We start from the raw sequence: 18,154 nt of genomic DNA on the forward strand, positions 1-18,154 counted from the left end.
GTCCAACAAATACACTGGCCTCATACTCCTTGCCTAAACATGGTTCCATCCACAGTCACACATGGATTAATTTAAAGTGAGGAAATTTATAAGAAAAATCATCTTTTCTTCCCCAATCTGAGAAATATACTATATCTGAAAGGTAAGGAAAGACAACAGGCAAAAAATCAACACGTTTTGACAATTTGCTCAGAATACCTAAGCAAGTATTTTACATTACTTGCATTTGATATAGAAGATCTGGTCTAGCCCTAGCACTGTGGGTTACCCCTGTAATTTCTCCCCTGGTGGTCACAGCTTCCAAGTTAATTTTTTTAAAAAGCAGGATGGGGCCGGGCACAGTGGCTCATGCCTGTAATCCCAGCACTTTGGGAGGCCAAGGCGGGCAGATCGCCTGAGGTCAGGAGTTTTAGACCAGCCTAACCAACATGGAGAAACCCCAACTCTACGAAAAATACAAAATTTGCCAGGTGTGGTCACACATGCCTGTAATCCCAGCTATTCTGGAGACTGAGGCAGGAGAATTGCTTGAACCCAGGAGGCGGAGGTTGTGGTGAGCTGAGATCGCAACACTGCACCCCAGCCTGGGCAACAAGAGGGAAACTCCATCTCAAAAACAAACAAACAAATAAATAAATAAATAAATAAATAAATAAATAAATAAAAAGGAGGCTGGCCTAAACGTGCTCTATGATCCCTTTAATTCTGAGTGAGACTATATGAGAAGGTGGGGAAGGGAGAGTGATTAAGTGTGCAGCAGGCAACAGGTTCACTTTAGTTTTTGCAAAACCAATACCCACATGTTACAGAAAGTAGTCAGGGGGCTGTTGTAAATGTAGACATCTGATTTTTTTTTTTTTTTTTTTTTTTTTTTTGAGACGGAGTTTCGCCCTTGTTACCCAGGCTGGAGTGCAATGGCGCGATCTCGGCTCACCGCAACCTCCGCCTCCTGGGCTCAGGCAATTCTCCTGCCTCAGCCTCCTGAGTAGCTGGGATTACAGGCACATGCCACCATGCCCAGCTAATTTTTTGCACTTTTAGTAGAGACGGGGTTTCACCATGTTGACCAGGATGGTCTTGATCTCTTGACCTTGTGATCCACCCGCCTCGGCCTCCCAAAGTGCTGGGATTACAGGCTTGAGCCACCGCGCCCGGTGACATCTGATTTTTAAATATTATATCCACCCACTCTCCTCCCCAGAATGACGTCTGATCATCCTGTTGAAACTACAATCTGGCCAGGTGTGGTGGCTCATGCCTGTAATCTGAACACTTACCCAAGTCAGGCAGATCACTTGAGGCCAGGAGTTTGAGACCAGCCTGGCCAACATGGTGAAACCCCATTCCTACTAAAAATACAAAAATTAGCTGGGAATGGTGGTGAACACCTGTAGTCCCGGCTACTTGGGAGGCTGAGGCACAACAATCACTTGAACCCAGAGGCAAACACTGCAGTAAGCCAAGATCTCACCACTGCAATCCAGCCTGGGCAACAGAGGGAGACTCTGTCTCAAAATACATAAACAAACAAACAAATAAAAATACAAAAAATTAGCTGGGCATGGTGGCACACGCCTATAATCCCAGCTACTTGGGAGGCTGAGGCATAAGAATCGTTTGAACCTGGGAGGCAGAGGTTGTAGTGAGCCAAACTTGTGCCACTGCACTCCAGCCTGAGCAACAAAGGGAAACTCAGTCTCCCCATCCCATCCCCCACAAAAAAGAAAGGCTATAGTCTGTAACTTTTCTTTTATCCACTGCACTTACTACAAAATGCTATATTAGAATCTTTATCTGTTTTGTATCTGGCTGTATTCCCTAAATGCCTAGACACAGAGCTACCAATCAAAAAGTATTATTTGCTGACTCAATGAGTTGAGTAAATTCTAAATACATAGTCAAGAGACCCTAATCCAGTTTCTCCATTTCCACTTAGGAAACAATCAGTATACATGGTAGATAAGAAGAAAGGCGAGTAGTTTCAGATAGTTCTTTAATCTGCTGATCTCCTGTTCCTTAATAATCTCCCTTAAACTTCTCTTCCCTTTTTTCCCCTGTGTTTCTGGGAAAATCTCATGTCTCTAAAGCACAAAATCAGCTATAGAAAGATTAATAAATTAGGAAGAAAAAACAAAAAAACATTTTAAGGGGAGATAGGACGTACCTGGCAAAGGTAGACAGAAAGCTTATCATTAGAATCCAAGGTCCAGAGACAACCCGGAGGGCAGTTTGGCTTCTATACCATAAAGGAACAAACGGATAGTAGCATAATACACTTAGCAAAAGAAAAAAATTTTAACCCAAAAGCACCTTCATAATTATGAAGGACAATCACTTGTAACAGTAACCTAAAATGATTTTGCCTTCTCCCTCTATCATCACTCTTAATTTCAAATGCTCATTTCTAAAATCCGTGGTATACAAAATTTTATGTAGCCAACTATATGCTTATTCTAGAAGTCTCTTTCAGTGGCTTGCTTTTGAAAGAAGTTACAAGTGAAACTCATGCCTCTTGATTGGTACAATAATAAAGGAGACTCTGGAATGCTATAAGCTACCACTCTCTCTCTAAACAGTAAAATCAATCTGAGCAAAGCTCACAAAGACAGAGAGACCAACAAACAGAACAAAGCAAGCCATTTGGAAAATCCCAATGATCAACCAGCTGCTTGATCTAGCTCCAACACAATGAGAGAGGAGGATCTTATCAAAACAGCAGGAAATAAAAACTGCTTAGATTGGTATTGCTTAGATTGGTCTGCACTGGAAACTACCAAGGGAGTAATAGATTCCCACATATAACACACAGGAAATGGGAGGGAAGCCACTAGAAACTGAGCCCTTGAGAGAATAAAAAAGGATACCTGGAGGGAGATCCAAGATGGCTGATCACTAGCAGCTCGGGACTGTAGCTCCCAGCGAAAGCGCAAAGAACGAGAGGACGCCACACCTTCACATAAATTCTTGTTGCTCACGCACCAGGAGATTCCCAGCGGAGAAGCCCCACGGGTCGCCAGTGCGACTCTTGTGACCGGCGAGGCGGTTTTGCCGGCGCCTTGGAGCGACGGTTCTTGGTGCAGAGTCAGAAAAGCACCATCAATCTTAACGCCGCTGATTTAGTCGGCGCAGTGGGTTGCTCAGATTTCGGCGCTGAGAATCAATAAGTCGGACGTCCACTCAGAAACCCAATTACAAAGACGGTAAATATAAAGACCACAGATGGATAAATTTATAACGAAGGGAAGAAAACAGCCAAAAAAGGCTGAGAATACCCAAGATCAGAACGCTTCTCCCTCAGGGAGGGATCACAGTTCCTCATCAGCAACGGAACAAGGCTTGATGGAGAACGAGTGTGTTCCAATTACAGAAGCAGGCTTCAAAATGTAGATAATGAGAAACTTCTGTGAATTAAAAGCACTTGTTTTAACCCAATCTAAAGTAACTAAGAACTTTGAAAAAAGATTTGACGAAATGTTAACAAGAATACACAATTTAGAGAGGAATATAAGTGAATTGATGGAGCTGAAAAACACAATAGGAGAACTTCATGAAGTATGCACAAGTTTTAACAGCCGAATTGATCAAGCAGAAGAAAGGATATCAGAGGTCAAAGACCAACTCAATGAAATAAAACAAGAAGACAAGATTAGAGATAAAAGGATAAAAAGGAACGAGCAAAGTCTCCAAGAAATATGGGACTATGTGAAAAGACCTAATCTACGCTTGATAGGTGTACCTGAATGTGACAAAGAGAATGAATCCAAGCTGGAAAATATGCTTCAGGACATTATTCAGGAAAATTTTCCCAGCCTAGTAAGGCAGGATAATATTCAACTCCAGGAAATACAGAGAACACCACAGAGATATTCCTCAAGAAGAGCAACTCCAAGGCACATAATCGTCAGATTCACCAGGGTTGAAATGAAAGAGAAAATACTAAGGGCAGCCAGAGAGAAAGGTCAGGTTACCCACAAAGGGAAGCCTATCAGACTTACAGCAGATCTCTCAGCAGAAACCCTACAAGCCAGAACAGAGTGGGGGCCAATATTCAACATCCTTAAAGAAAAGAACTTTCAACCCAGAATTTCACATCCAGCCAAACTAAGCTTCACAAGTGAAGGAAAAATAAAGTTTTTTGTGAATAAGCAAGCACTCAGAGATTTCATCACCACCAGGCCTGCTTTACAAGAGCTTCTGAAAGAACCACTACACATAGAAAGGAACAAACAGTATCAGCCTTTCTAAAAAAATTATCAAAAAGACCATCAATATAATGAAGAATTTACATCAACTAATGGGCAAAAGAGCCAGCTAATATTAAATGGCAGTATTAAACTCACATATATTATTATTAATTCTAAATTTAAATTGACTAAATCCCCCAATCCAAAGACAGGCAATTTGAATAAAAAACTAAAACCCAACAGTATGCTGCATCCAGACCCATCTCACATTCAAGAATGCACAAAGACTCAAAACAAGGGATGGAGAAAGATTTACCAACCAAACAGAGAGCTAAAGTAAATAAATAAAAAGCAGAAGTTACAATTAAGCAACAAAGATCAAAAGACGCAAAGAAGGACATTATATAATGATAAAAGGATCAACGCAACAACAAGAAGAGCTAAAGATCCTAAATATATACGCACCCAATACAGGAATAAGCAGACATACAATACTTATAAAGAGACTTAGACTCCCACATAATAATAGTGGGAGACTTCAACATTAATATTAGACAAATCAGTGAGACAGAAAATTAACAACGATATCCAGGACTTGAACTCAGATCTGGAACAAGTAAATGCAATTAACATTTATAGAACTCTCCACTTTAAATATACGAAATATACACTCTTATCAGTACCACATCATATCAACTTAGAAGTTTAAACGAAATCTTGGTTGGCTCCTTGTTTGTTATTCTCTTCCCTCATTTTCTTTTATATATCCATTATTAAGGACAATTATAGGCATACCCATATTTAGATTGCACTCTAGCCCGGGCAATAAAGCAATACCCCCATCCTCTCTCCCTCTTCCTCTTTCTCTTTCTTCCTCTTCTTTATTCTTTTTCTTATAAAAGAAAAAAAAAAAAAAAAAAAAGAAAGAAACTGATGGTGGAAAAGACTAAATTTAAGTCCATCCAGATTGGCAGCCAGATATTCCAAACACCGAATCCACAGAAATATTTACTGCAACGGCTGGGCCATCAAGGGTACTGATGAGTACTGGAAAGTCCCTAGAGACCAGGTTTCTTTAGAGATAAAAAGAACAAAAGCAAAAAACAACACAATGAAACAACCACCAATAGTCTGGACAGAATTTAAAATACATAGATATCAGGTCCAAAGTGGACTTTTTGTGTAGGAACTAGACAGATTTAATTCACAATTCCTAACTTTTAAATTGGCCTTTGTAAACAGAGCCAAAAAACCTTTTTGAAGGTAAAGTATAAGAAGAAAACATAATTTAATGCAATTAATGCCTAAGTGAACCAAAATGTAATGTCCAAGATATTTCCAACATGTGTTGCTGAGATAGCTATCAACTTTTGAAGCACACGTTTATATATTAAGATAATCCATCCAGGCTGTGCAGAAGAGGAAGCACCATGACAAGAACAGAGGCACAGGTAGGAAAGCAGAGTGTTGATCAAAAGTCCAACCCACCTCAGGTTGAGGAATTATCTCTAGGTTTTCTGGAGCAGTCTAATAATTTGACCCACAAACCAGCAAGGTCCTCTGCATCTCAACATTGTGTCCCCCAAATTACACTTTTCTTGCCCTAAGCCCAGAGTTTTATACAAGAGAATACAGCAATGTAAGAATGGCATGCATTTTCACCATGGTAGACATCAACACGAACCTCACCTTGTCACTGTCATCATGACAAATGTGGTCGTGATGGATGGACTGGCACTGAAAAGAAGCACCAACACTACCTACAAGAAAAAGGGAGGAAAAGTTAAGATGCAGTAATTCCTTACATTTAAACTGCTTTACCAACTAAAAGTGCTTTTACATCCATGATCTCATCTAATCCTCAACAACACTCATAAGTAGACAGAGTGCAGATTATTATTCAAGCATTTTAATAGAAGAAAACAAAACACAGAGAGGCTGACCCACACAAAAGTAGTAGTTAGAGAGTGACAGGTCTAAAACTACAACTCCGTTATTCAAACCCCTAATTCCCCTTCCTTCTACTAGACTGAGTGGTCTGCTTTCAAAGTAAGAGCAAGTAAGTCGTGATCTGTCACCCAAGCTGGGAGTTCAAAGGCATGATCTTGGCTCACTACAACCTCTGCCTCTTGGAGTAGCTGGGATTACAGGTGCCTGCCACCACGCCCAGCTAATTTTTTTTTAGTAGAGACGGGGTTTCGCCATGTTGGCCAGGCTGGTCTCGAACTCTTGACCTCAGGTAATTCACCTGCCTTAGACTCCCAAAGTGCTGGGATTACAGGTGTGAGCCACTGCGCCCAGCCGGGATACTTTTAAAGTATGTAAATCTCGGCCAGGCGCGGTGGCTCAACCCTGTAATCCCAGCACTTTGGGAGGCCGAGGTGGGTGGATCACGAGGTCAAGAGATCGAGACCATCCTGGTCAACATAGTGAAACCCCATCTTTACTAAAAATACAAAAAATTAGCTGGGCATGGTGGCGCATGCCTGTAATCCCAGCTATTCAGGAGGCTGAGGGAAGAGAATTGCTTGAACCCAGGAGGCAGAGGTTGCGGTGAGCCGAAATCGCGCCATTGCACTCCAGCCTGGGTAACAAGAAAGAAACTCCGTCTCAAAAAAAAAAAAAAAAAAAAAAAAAAAGTATGTCAATCTCCATATACTTTGTGGAGAATAGACTGGGAATGAGATGAAGTTCACAGGGAACGAGTGAAATTAAGGAGACCAGGAACTAAGGATACTCCACAAAGTATGTGGAGAATGACACACTTTAAAAGTATCCTTTTATAACCTTCAAAAGGATAATTTCAAGAATGATCCTTTTAAAGGTTAAGACAGATCATGTCATCACTCCTCCGAAAACCTTGATTTCTTCTTTCACTCAAAAATCCAAAGTCTTTACTTGGTCTACTACTTTATATGACTACTCTGTACCTTTCTGATTATACTTCCTGCCACTTCTCCTTTCCTAATAGGAAACTAAAACACAGTAAACACACATAGCAAATTATCATGTTAGTATGTAATATACTTAAAATATCACCAAATAATACCCTTACAGATTGAGCATTTCTAATCTGAAAATCCAAACTCTGGAACTTTTTGGTTCTGACATGCTGCCACCAAGTATAAAATTCCAAACCTGACCTCCTGTAACAGATCACAGTCAAAGCTTTGTTTCATGCATAACATTATTTAACATACATATGTGTGTGTGTGTGTGTGTGTGTGTGTGTGTGTGTTTTGAGATGAAGTTTCGCTATTGTTGCCCAGCTGGAGTGCAATGGCACTGTGATCTCGGCTCACTGAAACTTCTGCCTCCCAAGGGCAATCAATTATCCTGCCTCAGTCTCCAGAGTAGCTGGGATTACAGGCATGTGCCACCACATCCGGCTAATTTCTGTTTTTAGTAGAGACAGGGTTTCTCCATGTTGGTCAGGCTGGTCTTGAACTCCTGACCTCAGGTGATCCACCCGCCTCAGCCTCCCAAGGTGCTGGGATTACAGGCGTGAGCCACTGCGCCCGGCCTATTTAAAATACTATATAAAATTACCTTCAGGCGCCGGGCGCGGTGGCTCAAGCCTGTAATCCCAGCACTTTGGGAGGCTGAGGCGGGTGGATCACGAGGTCAATAGATCGAGACCATCCTGGTCAACATGGTGAAACCCCATCTCTACTAAAAATACAAAAAATTAGCTGGGCATGGTGGCACGTGCCTGTAATCCCAGCTACTCAGGAGGCTGAGGCAGGAGAATTGCCTGAACCCAGGAGATGGAGGTTGCGGTGAGCCGAGATCGTGCCATTGCACTCCAGCCTGGATAACAAGAGTGAAACTCTGCCTAAAAAAAAAAAAAAAAATTGGCCGGGCGCGGTGGCTCAAGCCTGTAATCCCAGCACTTTGGGAGGCCGAGGCGGGTGGATCACGAGGTCGAGAGATCGAGACCATCCTGGTCAACATGGTGAAACCCCGTCTCTACTAAAAATACAAAAAAATTAGCTGGGCATGGTGGTGCGTGCCTGTAATCCCAGCTACTCAGGAGGCTGAGGCAGGAGAATTGCCTGAACCCAGGAGGCGGAGGTTGCGGTGAGCCGAGATCGCGCCATTGCACTCCAGCCTGGGTAACAAGAGCGAAACTCCGTCTCAAAAAACAAAAAAAACAAAAAAAAACAAAAAAAACAAAAAAAACCAAAAAAAAAATTACCTTCAGGCTATGTGTACATGGTATATATGAAACATAAATCAGTTTCATGTTTAGACTTGGATTCCATTCCCAAAGTATCATCTATGTATATGCAAATACATCAAAATATGAAAAAATTCAAAATCCAAAACATTTCTGTTCCTGAGCATTTTGAATAAGAGATACTCAACCTGTAACAAGTCTTTGTGTATAGTAACGAGGACTTTGTAATGGCCAGGCCCATCCAGAAGTTACCTTTCCCTTTGTTGACATTACCGCATGCTTTTCAAAATGTTTTATCCAGAATACCTAATACGTGGCCAGGTGCAGTGGTTCACGACTGTAATCCCAGCACTTTGGGAGGCCAAGGTGGGCTGACCACTTGAGTTCAGGAGTTGGAGACCAGCCTGGCCAACATAATAAAACCCCATCTCTACCAAAAACTACAAAACTTAGCCAGGATTGGTGGTACACAACTGTAGTTCCAGCTACTCAGGAGGCTGGGGTGGGATAATCACTTGAACCCAGGAGGTGGAGGTTGCAGTTGAGCCAAGACTGAACCATTGCACTCTAGTCTGGGCAAGAAGAATGAGACTCCGTCTCCAAAATAAAATAAAAGAAAAGGCTACATTTTTGTTGATTCTATACTAACAGTGACAGGTAGAATTCTTTTTTAAAAATCTAGCCCCAGGAACCTTGCCTGTACTTTTTTAAGTAATTGTCAATGCAATGACTATCCAAAAGAGACACACAGTAAAGTCTAATTTTTTGGTTCTCCCATTTACTGTTCTTTGAGAACTCTTTCCCTTTCAGGCTAGCCAAACTAATTTTTAGGTGTCTTAGTTTATAGAGGACATTAAAACATGCTGAGCCTTAACCAATACTTGCCCCAGAAGTAGCTCAATTCTGGAATCTGATCTCTTCGGGTCTTAACAGCATCACTGGCAGGCTAGCTGCCTTACAACTGCTACTGGAATACCAGGGTTTACGGCATGGCCGCAAATAAATGTGCTAAGAGGACTCTGAGTCTGCTCCAAAGATTCAAGCATAATCCAACTGGAAAAACCCAGCTTTACTTAATTCATCTATTCTCAATGTTTTAAACTTTTAGCTTTTTCTTTATGAACTTACAACAGAACAGACTGCATTGTTTTTAGAAATCTTACTTAAAACTTACAGGACAAATCACTGGCTCTATTAGACAGTACATTTTAAGTTATTATTAATGTTGGGAAGACGTTAACATGAGACAAAAGACTGTGAGGATTATCTGCTTATTTACTATTACAGTAAGTGCTTATTGATACTTCCAGATATGTAGAGCAGAAAATTCTATGTCAGAATCGGATTTGTTTTGTTTTCAGACAACCTTAGTGAGACACAATTTAAATGCTACACAATTCATCTATTATTTGAAGTATACAATTCAATTTTTTTTTTTTTTTAGTGTATTCACAAAGCTGTACAATCATCATCACAATTTTAGGACATTTTCACCACCCACATTTATCTCTTCCCTGAGCCACCGACAACCACTACTTCAATTTCTGTGTATTTGCCCATTCAGGACATTTCATGTAAACAATATCATAAAATATGTGGTCTTGGTAATCAGGTTCATTTACCTACTATAATGTTTGCAAGGTTCATCCGCATTGAAGTGTGTACCAATTCACTACTTCAATTTCTGTGTATCTGCCCATTCTGGACATCTCATATAAACAAAATCATCAAACATGTGGTCTTTGTAATCGGGTCCACTCACCTACCATAATGTTTGCAAGGTTCATCCACATTGAAGTGTGTACCAATTCATTCCTTTCTATGACTAAATAATATTCCAGTATATGGATATAACACATTTTGTTTCACTTTGGGATATTATGACTAATGCTGTTTTGACATCCATTTACAAGTTTTTGTGTGAACGTTTATCTTCATTCCTCTTGCTGGGTCATTTAATCTCTCCATTCAGCCTTCTTGAAAAGCTGACAAACTGTTTTCCAAACTGACTGAATCATTTAAAATTCTACCCACAATACATTACAGTTCCTCTGGAATTTTTTGAGTGAATGAACTTTGGAGTCAGACTTCAATACAATTCAGGAATTTATAGACTATGTGAACTTAGGCAAGTCACTTAACAAATCATATGCCTTCTTCCTCTAAAAAATGAGAATAACATTATCTATCTACTTACATATAGTTAATTCATAGATCTGTTCTGAGAGATATTAAAGTTAGATATATGAAAAAGCTCATAGCACAGTGCCTGGCACACAGCAATTCAAGAAATGGTACTATAATTCAAGAAATGGTACTATAATGAACACTTCTATTCACATCAAGGCTGTGATTTGCCTGTGAGACATTCCCTAGATCCTTTTTTTTTTTTTTTTTTTTTTTGCGAAAATTGTTTCATCATCTTCTTTTCCCTTTTTTTTTTTTGAAACAGAGTTTTGCTCTTGTTGCCCAGGTAATTGCTCACAGCAACCTCTGCCTCCCAGGATCAAGCAGTTCTCCTGACTCAGCCTCCCTAGTAGCTGGGATTACAAGCATGCACCACCACGCCTGGCTAATTTTGTATTTTTAGTAGAGACAGGGTTTCTCCATGTTAGTCAGGCTGGTCTCAAACTCCTGACCTCAGGTGGCCTGCCCACCTCAGCCTCCCAAAGTGCTGGGATTACAGTTGTGAGCCACTGCACCCAGTCCTATCACCTTCATTTTTTGAGGGGGAAGAGGAGGAGGTTACACGTCTGTCTCTCCAGCCAGATCATGGGCTCCCTAATTTATCTTTTCATCTTCCAGCATACAGCACATTTCCTGGATCATGGCAAGTACTAAGTAAATGCAAAAGCAAAGCATAAGAGAAAAGAAAGTTTTTTTTAAAAAAAAAGATAAAAAGGAAAAGGGGAAGAAAGAAAATTAAGCCTTCCTGATTTCTCCCTCCCCTTCCTGGTCTACACTTCCATCAGTCCCTCCACCTATAGGCCCCAAACGAGATTTAATGACCTTTTCCTTTCTCCCATACAAGCTGCTTAGGCTTTACTATCAAAATTCCTGTGTTGAAACCTAATCCCAAATGTAAGGCTATTTAGAGGTGGGGTGTTTGGAAGGTGATTAAGTCATAAAGGCAGAACCTTCATAAATGGGATCAGTATCCATATAAATGTGGCCCCAAAGAATCCCTCATCCTTTTGCCTTATGAGGATACTGCAAGAAGGTCTCTCTACGAACTAGGAAGCAGGCTCTCACCATAATCAATCTGTGGGTTCCTCGATCTTGAATTTCCCAGCTTCTATCTATCTATCAATCAATCAATCAATCAAATCAAGACAAAGTTTTGCAGTTGATGCCCAGGCTGGAGTGCAATGACACTATCTTGGCTCACTGCAACATCTGCCTCCTTAGTTCAAGTGATTCTCCTGCCTCAGTCTCCCAAGCAGCTGGGATTACAGGCATGTGCCACCACAGCCGGCTAATTCTGTACTTTCAGTAGACACTGGGTTTCTCCATGTTGGTCAGGCTGATCTCAAACTCCTGACCTCAGGTGAACCGCCCAATTTGGCCTCCCGAAGTGCTGGGACTACAGGCATGAGCCACTGTGCCCAGCCAAATTTCCCAGCCTCTAGAAATGTGAGAAATAAATTTCTGCTGTGTATAAGCCACTCAGCCTATGGTATTTGTTATAGCGGCCTGAAGAGACCAAGGAAGGCCTCACACTACAACAAAAATAAGAGGCCAGGCGCGGTGGCTCATGCCTATAATCCCAGCACTTTGGGAGGCCAAATCAGGTAGATCACAAGGTTTGAGACGATCCTAGCTAACACGGTGAAACCCGGTCTCTACTAAAAATACAAAAAATTAGCCAGGCGTGGTGGCAAACACCTGTAATCCCAGCTATTCAGGAGGGAGAGTCAGGAGAAATCACTTGCACCCAGGAAGTGGAGGTTGTAGTGAGCAGAGAATGCGCCACTGCACTCCAGCCTGGGCCACAGAGCAAGGCTCCATCTTAAGAAAAAAAGGAAAAATAAAACTGTGATACAATTACTGTTTCTGCACAGTAAACAGTAAGTGTAGGCCAGGTGTGGTGGCTCATGCCTGTAATCCCAGCACTTTGAGAGGCTGAGGCAGGTGGATCACAAGGTCAGGAGACAGAGATCATCCTGACTAACACGGTAAAACCATGTCTCTACTAAAAACACAAAAAATTAGCGAAGTGTGGTGGCACATGCCTATAGTCCCAGCTACTCGGGAGGCTGAGGCAGGATAACTGCTTGAACCCAGAAGGCAGAGGTTGCAGTGAGCCAAGATTGTGCCACTGCACTCCAGCTTGGGAGACAGAGTGAGACTCTATCTCTAAAAAAAGAAAAGAAAAAGAAAATATAAATGACTTTCGATTTATACAAATGTTAAGCTTTTCTCAAAAGAAAAATGAAAGTAAAAACACCAAGATATGCCTTGTTACCCAGCAAGTCAATAAAAAGCTAGAAGTTTGACAACACACTATAATGCAGAAGGTGTGAAAAAAACAGGCTCTCAAACATTGCTAGTAGTAGATATGTAAACTAGCACATCTTCTGCTAAGGAGATAGAGACCATCCTGACCAATATGGTGAAACCCCGTCTCTACTAAAAAGCCAAGAGTTAGCTGGATGTGGCAGCGCTCACCTATAATCCCAGATACTTGGGAGTCTGAGGCAGGAGAATGGTTTGAACCTGGTACGTTGAGATTGCAGTGAGTTGACATCTCGTCACTGCACTTCCGCCTGGAGACAGACTGAGACCCCGTTTAAGAAAAAAGAAGAAGAAAGAAGAAGGAGGAAGGAGGAAGGAGGAAGGAGGAGGAGGAGGAGGAAGAAAAACACAAATAACTTTTATTTTATTTTCTGATACCGAGTTTCACTCATGTTGCCTAGGCTGGAGTGCAATGGCGTGATCTTGGCTCATGGCAACCTCTGCCTCCCGGGTGCGTGATTCAACTGCCTCAGCCTTTGGAGTAGCTGGGATTACAGGCATGTGCCAACCACATCTGGCTAATCTTGTATTTTTAGTAAAGACAGGGTTTCTCCATGTTCGTCAGGCTGGTCTCAAACTCCCAACCTCAAGTGATCCGCCCACCTTAGCCTCCCAAAGTGCTGAGATTACAGGCATGAGCCACTGTGGCCGGCACTTTTAAATCAGATATTCCAATCCTAAAAGTGTATCTCACAAATATACTTGGCACTCAAACTGATATGTGTACAAACTATGTATCACAGTTGCTTGCATGTTTCTCAAGATCAAAACTGTCTCCACGATGACAGGAAATTCCCTTGCCTTATACATTATATCCCAAATGGAAAGAACGGTGCCTGGCATACAGCAGATCATCAATATTTGCTCAATAGAATAAGTAAAATCAATTATGTTGTTTATGCTCTTTGCAGGGACATGAAGCTGGAAACCATCATTCTCAGCAAACTAGCACAAGAACAGAAAACCAAACACTGCATGTTCTCATTCATAAGTAGGAGTTGAATAACGAGAACACATGGACACAGGGAGGGGAACATCATACACTGGGGCCTGTAGGAGGCTGGGGGACTAGGGGAGGAATAACATTAGGAGAAATACCTAATGTAAATGACAGGTTGATGGGTGCAGCAAACAGCAATGGCACATGTATACCTATGTAACAAACCTGTATGTTCTGCACATGTACCACAGAACTTAAAGTATAATAAAAAAAAATTTTAATCAATTATTATTATTATTATTATTTTTTTTTTTTTTTGAGACGGAGTTTCGCTCTTGTTACCCAGGCTGGTGTGCAATGGCGCAATCTCGGCTCACCGCAACCTCCACCTCCTGGGTTCAAGCAATTCTCCTGCCTTAGCCTCCTGAGTAGGTGGGATTACAGGCATGTGCCACCATGCCCAGCTAATTTTTTTGTATTTTTAGTAGAGACGGGGTTTCACCATGTTGACCTGGATGGTCTCGATCTCTCGACCTCGTGATCCACCCGCCTCAGCCTCCCAAAGTGCTTGGATTACAGGCTTGAGCCACCGCGCCCGGCTTAATCAATTATTTTAAAGGCGTAAATGCCCACCAGTAAGAGAATGCTCTGCAACTATAAGGGGAGGGCAATTGGGAAGAGGAAGCTCTTTATGTACTGATAAAGAATGAGCTCCACTATATACTTTTATAGAAACAAAGCAATGTGTGGAACAGTGGGCCACCACTGTATAAAAAGGTGGGGCTGTAGAGGTACAGACATGTAGAAACTGATCACACTGTCTCTAGGTCTAGGGAGAACCATGAAGCAGGACAGGTATCAAAGAAAGTCTTTTCACTGTATGCTTTTTCCCGTTTTAAAAATTTTGCGGCCAGGCTCGGTGGCTCAAGCCTGTAATCCCAGCACTTTGGGAGGCCGAGGCGGGTGGATCACGAGGTCAAGAGATCGAGACCATCCTGGTCAACATGGTAAAACCCCATCTCTACTAAAAATACAAAAAAAAATTAGCTGGGCATGGTGGCACGTGCCTGTAATCCCAGCTACTCAGGAGGCTGAGGCAGGAGAACTGCCTGAACCCAGGAGGCGGAGGTTGCGGTGAGCCGAGATCGCGCCATTGCATTCCAGCCTGGGTAACAAGAGCGAAACTCCGCCTCAAAAAAAAAAAAAAAAAAAAAATTTTTTTGAACCACATGAATGTATTACCTATTAAAAAAATAAATTTTAGAAAAGAGATTAGTCTTACTCTAAATTACAGTGGTTATAATATGAAGCAGATTTTTAAACATACTTGAGGTTAGCAAATTGAAATGCAAGGCAAATATGAGTAATTTTTAAATGAGATGTGACCCATACCTAAGAATTATTTATATTCCAAAACAAAAAGCAAAAATTAGGTAGAAATTTACTCTAATAATTTATATTATTCTATGAAGTCAATATAGTTGTTGCCTGAATAACAGGTATCATTTAGAGGGAAAAACTGAACTTGAAAAAACGATTAATTCGTGATTGGTAGTGATTCTTTAATGTTCAAAGACACTGAACATGCCTTAGCCTTACTGAATGGAGTTTTTATACACCACAAATGTAATCCAAGTCTTTGTAACCCTTTTTGTATCCACAAAACCTGTACATTTTTATTTCCAATAAAAGCACTTGTTTCAAAATGGCAAAAAAATTCATTTAAATGTTAAGCTTCCTATATGATGCTGTAGGCACCTAATATGAAGGATAGACTCTTGTGTGTATATTCATAGTTGTGTAAATGAAGTTTTTTTTTTTTTTTTTTTTTTTTTAGGCGGGGTTTCGCTCTTGTTACCCAGGCTGGAGTGCAATGGCGCGATCTCGGCTCACCGCAACCTCCGCCTCCTGGGTTCAGGCAATTCTCCTGCCTCAGCCTCCTGAGCAGCCGGGATTACAGGCACGCACCACCATGCCCAGCTCATTTTTTGTATTTTTAGTAGAGACGGGGTTTCACCATGCTGACCAGGATGGTCTCGATCCCTCGACCTCGTGATCCACCCGCCTCAGCCTCCCAAAGTGCTGGGATTACAGGCTTGAGCCACCGCGCCCGGCCTTGTAAATGAAGTTTTATAGATAAATCTTTTATTCAAATTAGGCTTTTATCAAAATTAAGTTTTAGCAGGATGTTTTGGTGAGGGAGATGCCAAAAATGTAAAGAGTGTGTAGAAAAGTACAATACTGAGAAAGTGCATTGCAAAAATATCTAGGGAAGTCAAATGATCTCAATGGGAATGCTGACATTAAACAGTGATAATCCAAACAAGAGACCTCAATTCAATTTAGAAAGAGCTTAGCCATTCAGCTCCTTTTCTGAAAGATAACTGTCCATTAATGATTAAAATAGTAATGACCAACTCATATAGCATATTCTAGGTTATCATATTAGATTTATTTATACCCATTTTCCTTCTATTATTTGTGAAAAATAGCTGATTTGGAAGTGTATTTAATAGTAAGAAACACAATCAGATTAGCACTAAAGAATGGGAACATAAAAATATAAAATTATAATCATACATCCTTTAGTTTTGCCATCGTAACCAGGGACAGTAATCTTTGAAAGCTGTTTTCTGACTTGCTAATTCTAAAACAGAGAAGGCAGTTTTCTATCACCGGAGAAGTCAAAGGTCAGACCCTTCCTCTTTCCCGCTTAGCTATTCCTATGCAGATAAACATTTGAGGAGGCAAATAGGATAGGAATGGCTGCTTAACAAGTCCACTCAATCTGGAGTGGCAAATGGCAAGCCCTTTCCTTCACTCTTGCTCTGGGCATTGCAGCTAAGCAGGGCAGCAACGGGGCAGAGAATTCATGTGTCAATCTTACTATCAGAGATGCCACTCCCCAGCATCAGACCAATCATACACTGTATTTGGTTTTGTCTGAACATATCTTACTATCAGAGACGTCACTCCGCAGCAACAGACCAGTCATATACTGTATTTGGTTTTGTTTCAACATATCTTACAATTAAGATATCTTCTCATCAACTCTTGGTTCTTTATGGAAAGGATACAAGTGAGCCCAAATATAAATACAAGTAAAGCAACTCAAGGAAAAACCTACCTAGCTTGGTCAATTACAGTTACTGGGTATCTTACATAAAATTAGTCCCACATCCTTGGTTGTAAAATGTTATCTTCCATCTGGGAAACAAATCATTTTCACCTATGCTCAACACTTTCTAATGGCAACAATCTAAAAAACAAAGAACGGCCCAGCGGCCCTACATGGTGGCTCACGTCTCTTTGGGAGGCTGAAGTGAGTGGATCATAAGGTCAGGAGACGGAGACCATCGTGGCTAACACGGCGAAACCCTGTTTCTACTAAAAATACAAAAAAATTAGCCAGGCATGGTCATGGGTGCCTGTAGTCCCAGCTACTCAGAAGGCTGAGGCAGGAGAATCACATGAACCTGGAAGGCAGAGGTTGCAGTGAGCTGAGATCACGCCACTGTACTCCAGCCTTGGGCAACAGAGCAGGACTCTGTCTCAAAAAAATAAAAACTAAAAAAAAAACCTACAAAGAAGGAAAGTCAGATCAGATGAATTTACAGAAGGAGCAGGGTTGAAATTAAAAAAAAAAAAAAAATCAGACAAATCAATACTACTAGATGACAGACTGAGCTAGGTGCTAGCAAGGAGGACAAAAATCAGCAAAACATGGTCCTTATCTTTAAGAAGCTTTCAACTTAGGAAGGGAAACAAAACCTAAATGTCAGCTAATAATACTAAAGTAACTTGTCAAGATGGTTTACTTCAGACTGTAAGTGCAAAGGCAATTCAGTGAGTCTATTAAGGACAGGAAAAGTCTTAAGAGGTAGGTCTTTAAAGAGAGAGACTAAGAATCATATAGCAGTCAATGCTAATTCTTAGGCAGGAGTCTGTGAAGCCTAAGAAACTTTACAAAAAGGTTTGTAGGCATAAATGTACCATTTTTCTGTAGAGGATGTTGGCTGCTTTGGGATTTTTGTTTGTTTGACACTGAGTCTCACTCTGTAGCCCAGGCTGGAATGCAGTGGCACAATCACAGCCGACTGCAGCCTCAGCCTCCTGGGCTCAATCAATCTTCCAGCTTCAGCCTCTCAAGTAGCTGGGACTACAAGTGTGTGCTACCAGTCTCAGCTAATTTTTTATTTTTTGCAGAGATGGGGTCTCCCTATGTTGCCTAGGCTGGTCTCCAACTCCTGGGCTCAAGAGATCCTCCCATCTGTTTCCCAAAGTGCTAGGATTACAGGCGTGAGCCACCGTGTCCAGCCAAAGGTGTTGCTTTTT

The 18,154-nt window shown here is 41.3% G+C and overlaps 1 protein-coding gene across 5 annotated transcripts in view; it reads right to left on the reverse strand.

Annotated features, from left to right (window-relative positions):
* The window catches only part of RNF38 (ring finger protein 38), a 154,685-nt gene that overhangs the window by 82,503 nt on the left and 54,028 nt on the right, over positions 1-18,154 (reverse strand). For 4 of the 5 annotated variants that reach the window (XM_039474976.2, XM_039474980.2, XM_039474978.2 and 1 more), the window contains exon 2: positions 5,874-5,944. The exons of the other annotated variant lie outside the window; for it this stretch is intronic. In XM_039474976.2, coding sequence (XP_039330910.1) covers positions 5,874-5,944 — 71 coding nt within the window. The remainder of the gene's footprint in view (positions 1-5,873; positions 5,945-18,154) is intronic. 5 annotated transcript variants of the gene reach the window in all.

This window comes from Saimiri boliviensis, chromosome 2, assembly GCF_048565385.1.
Source record: "Saimiri boliviensis isolate mSaiBol1 chromosome 2, mSaiBol1.pri, whole genome shotgun sequence".
Taxonomy (NCBI): Eukaryota; Metazoa; Chordata; class Mammalia; order Primates; family Cebidae; genus Saimiri; species Saimiri boliviensis.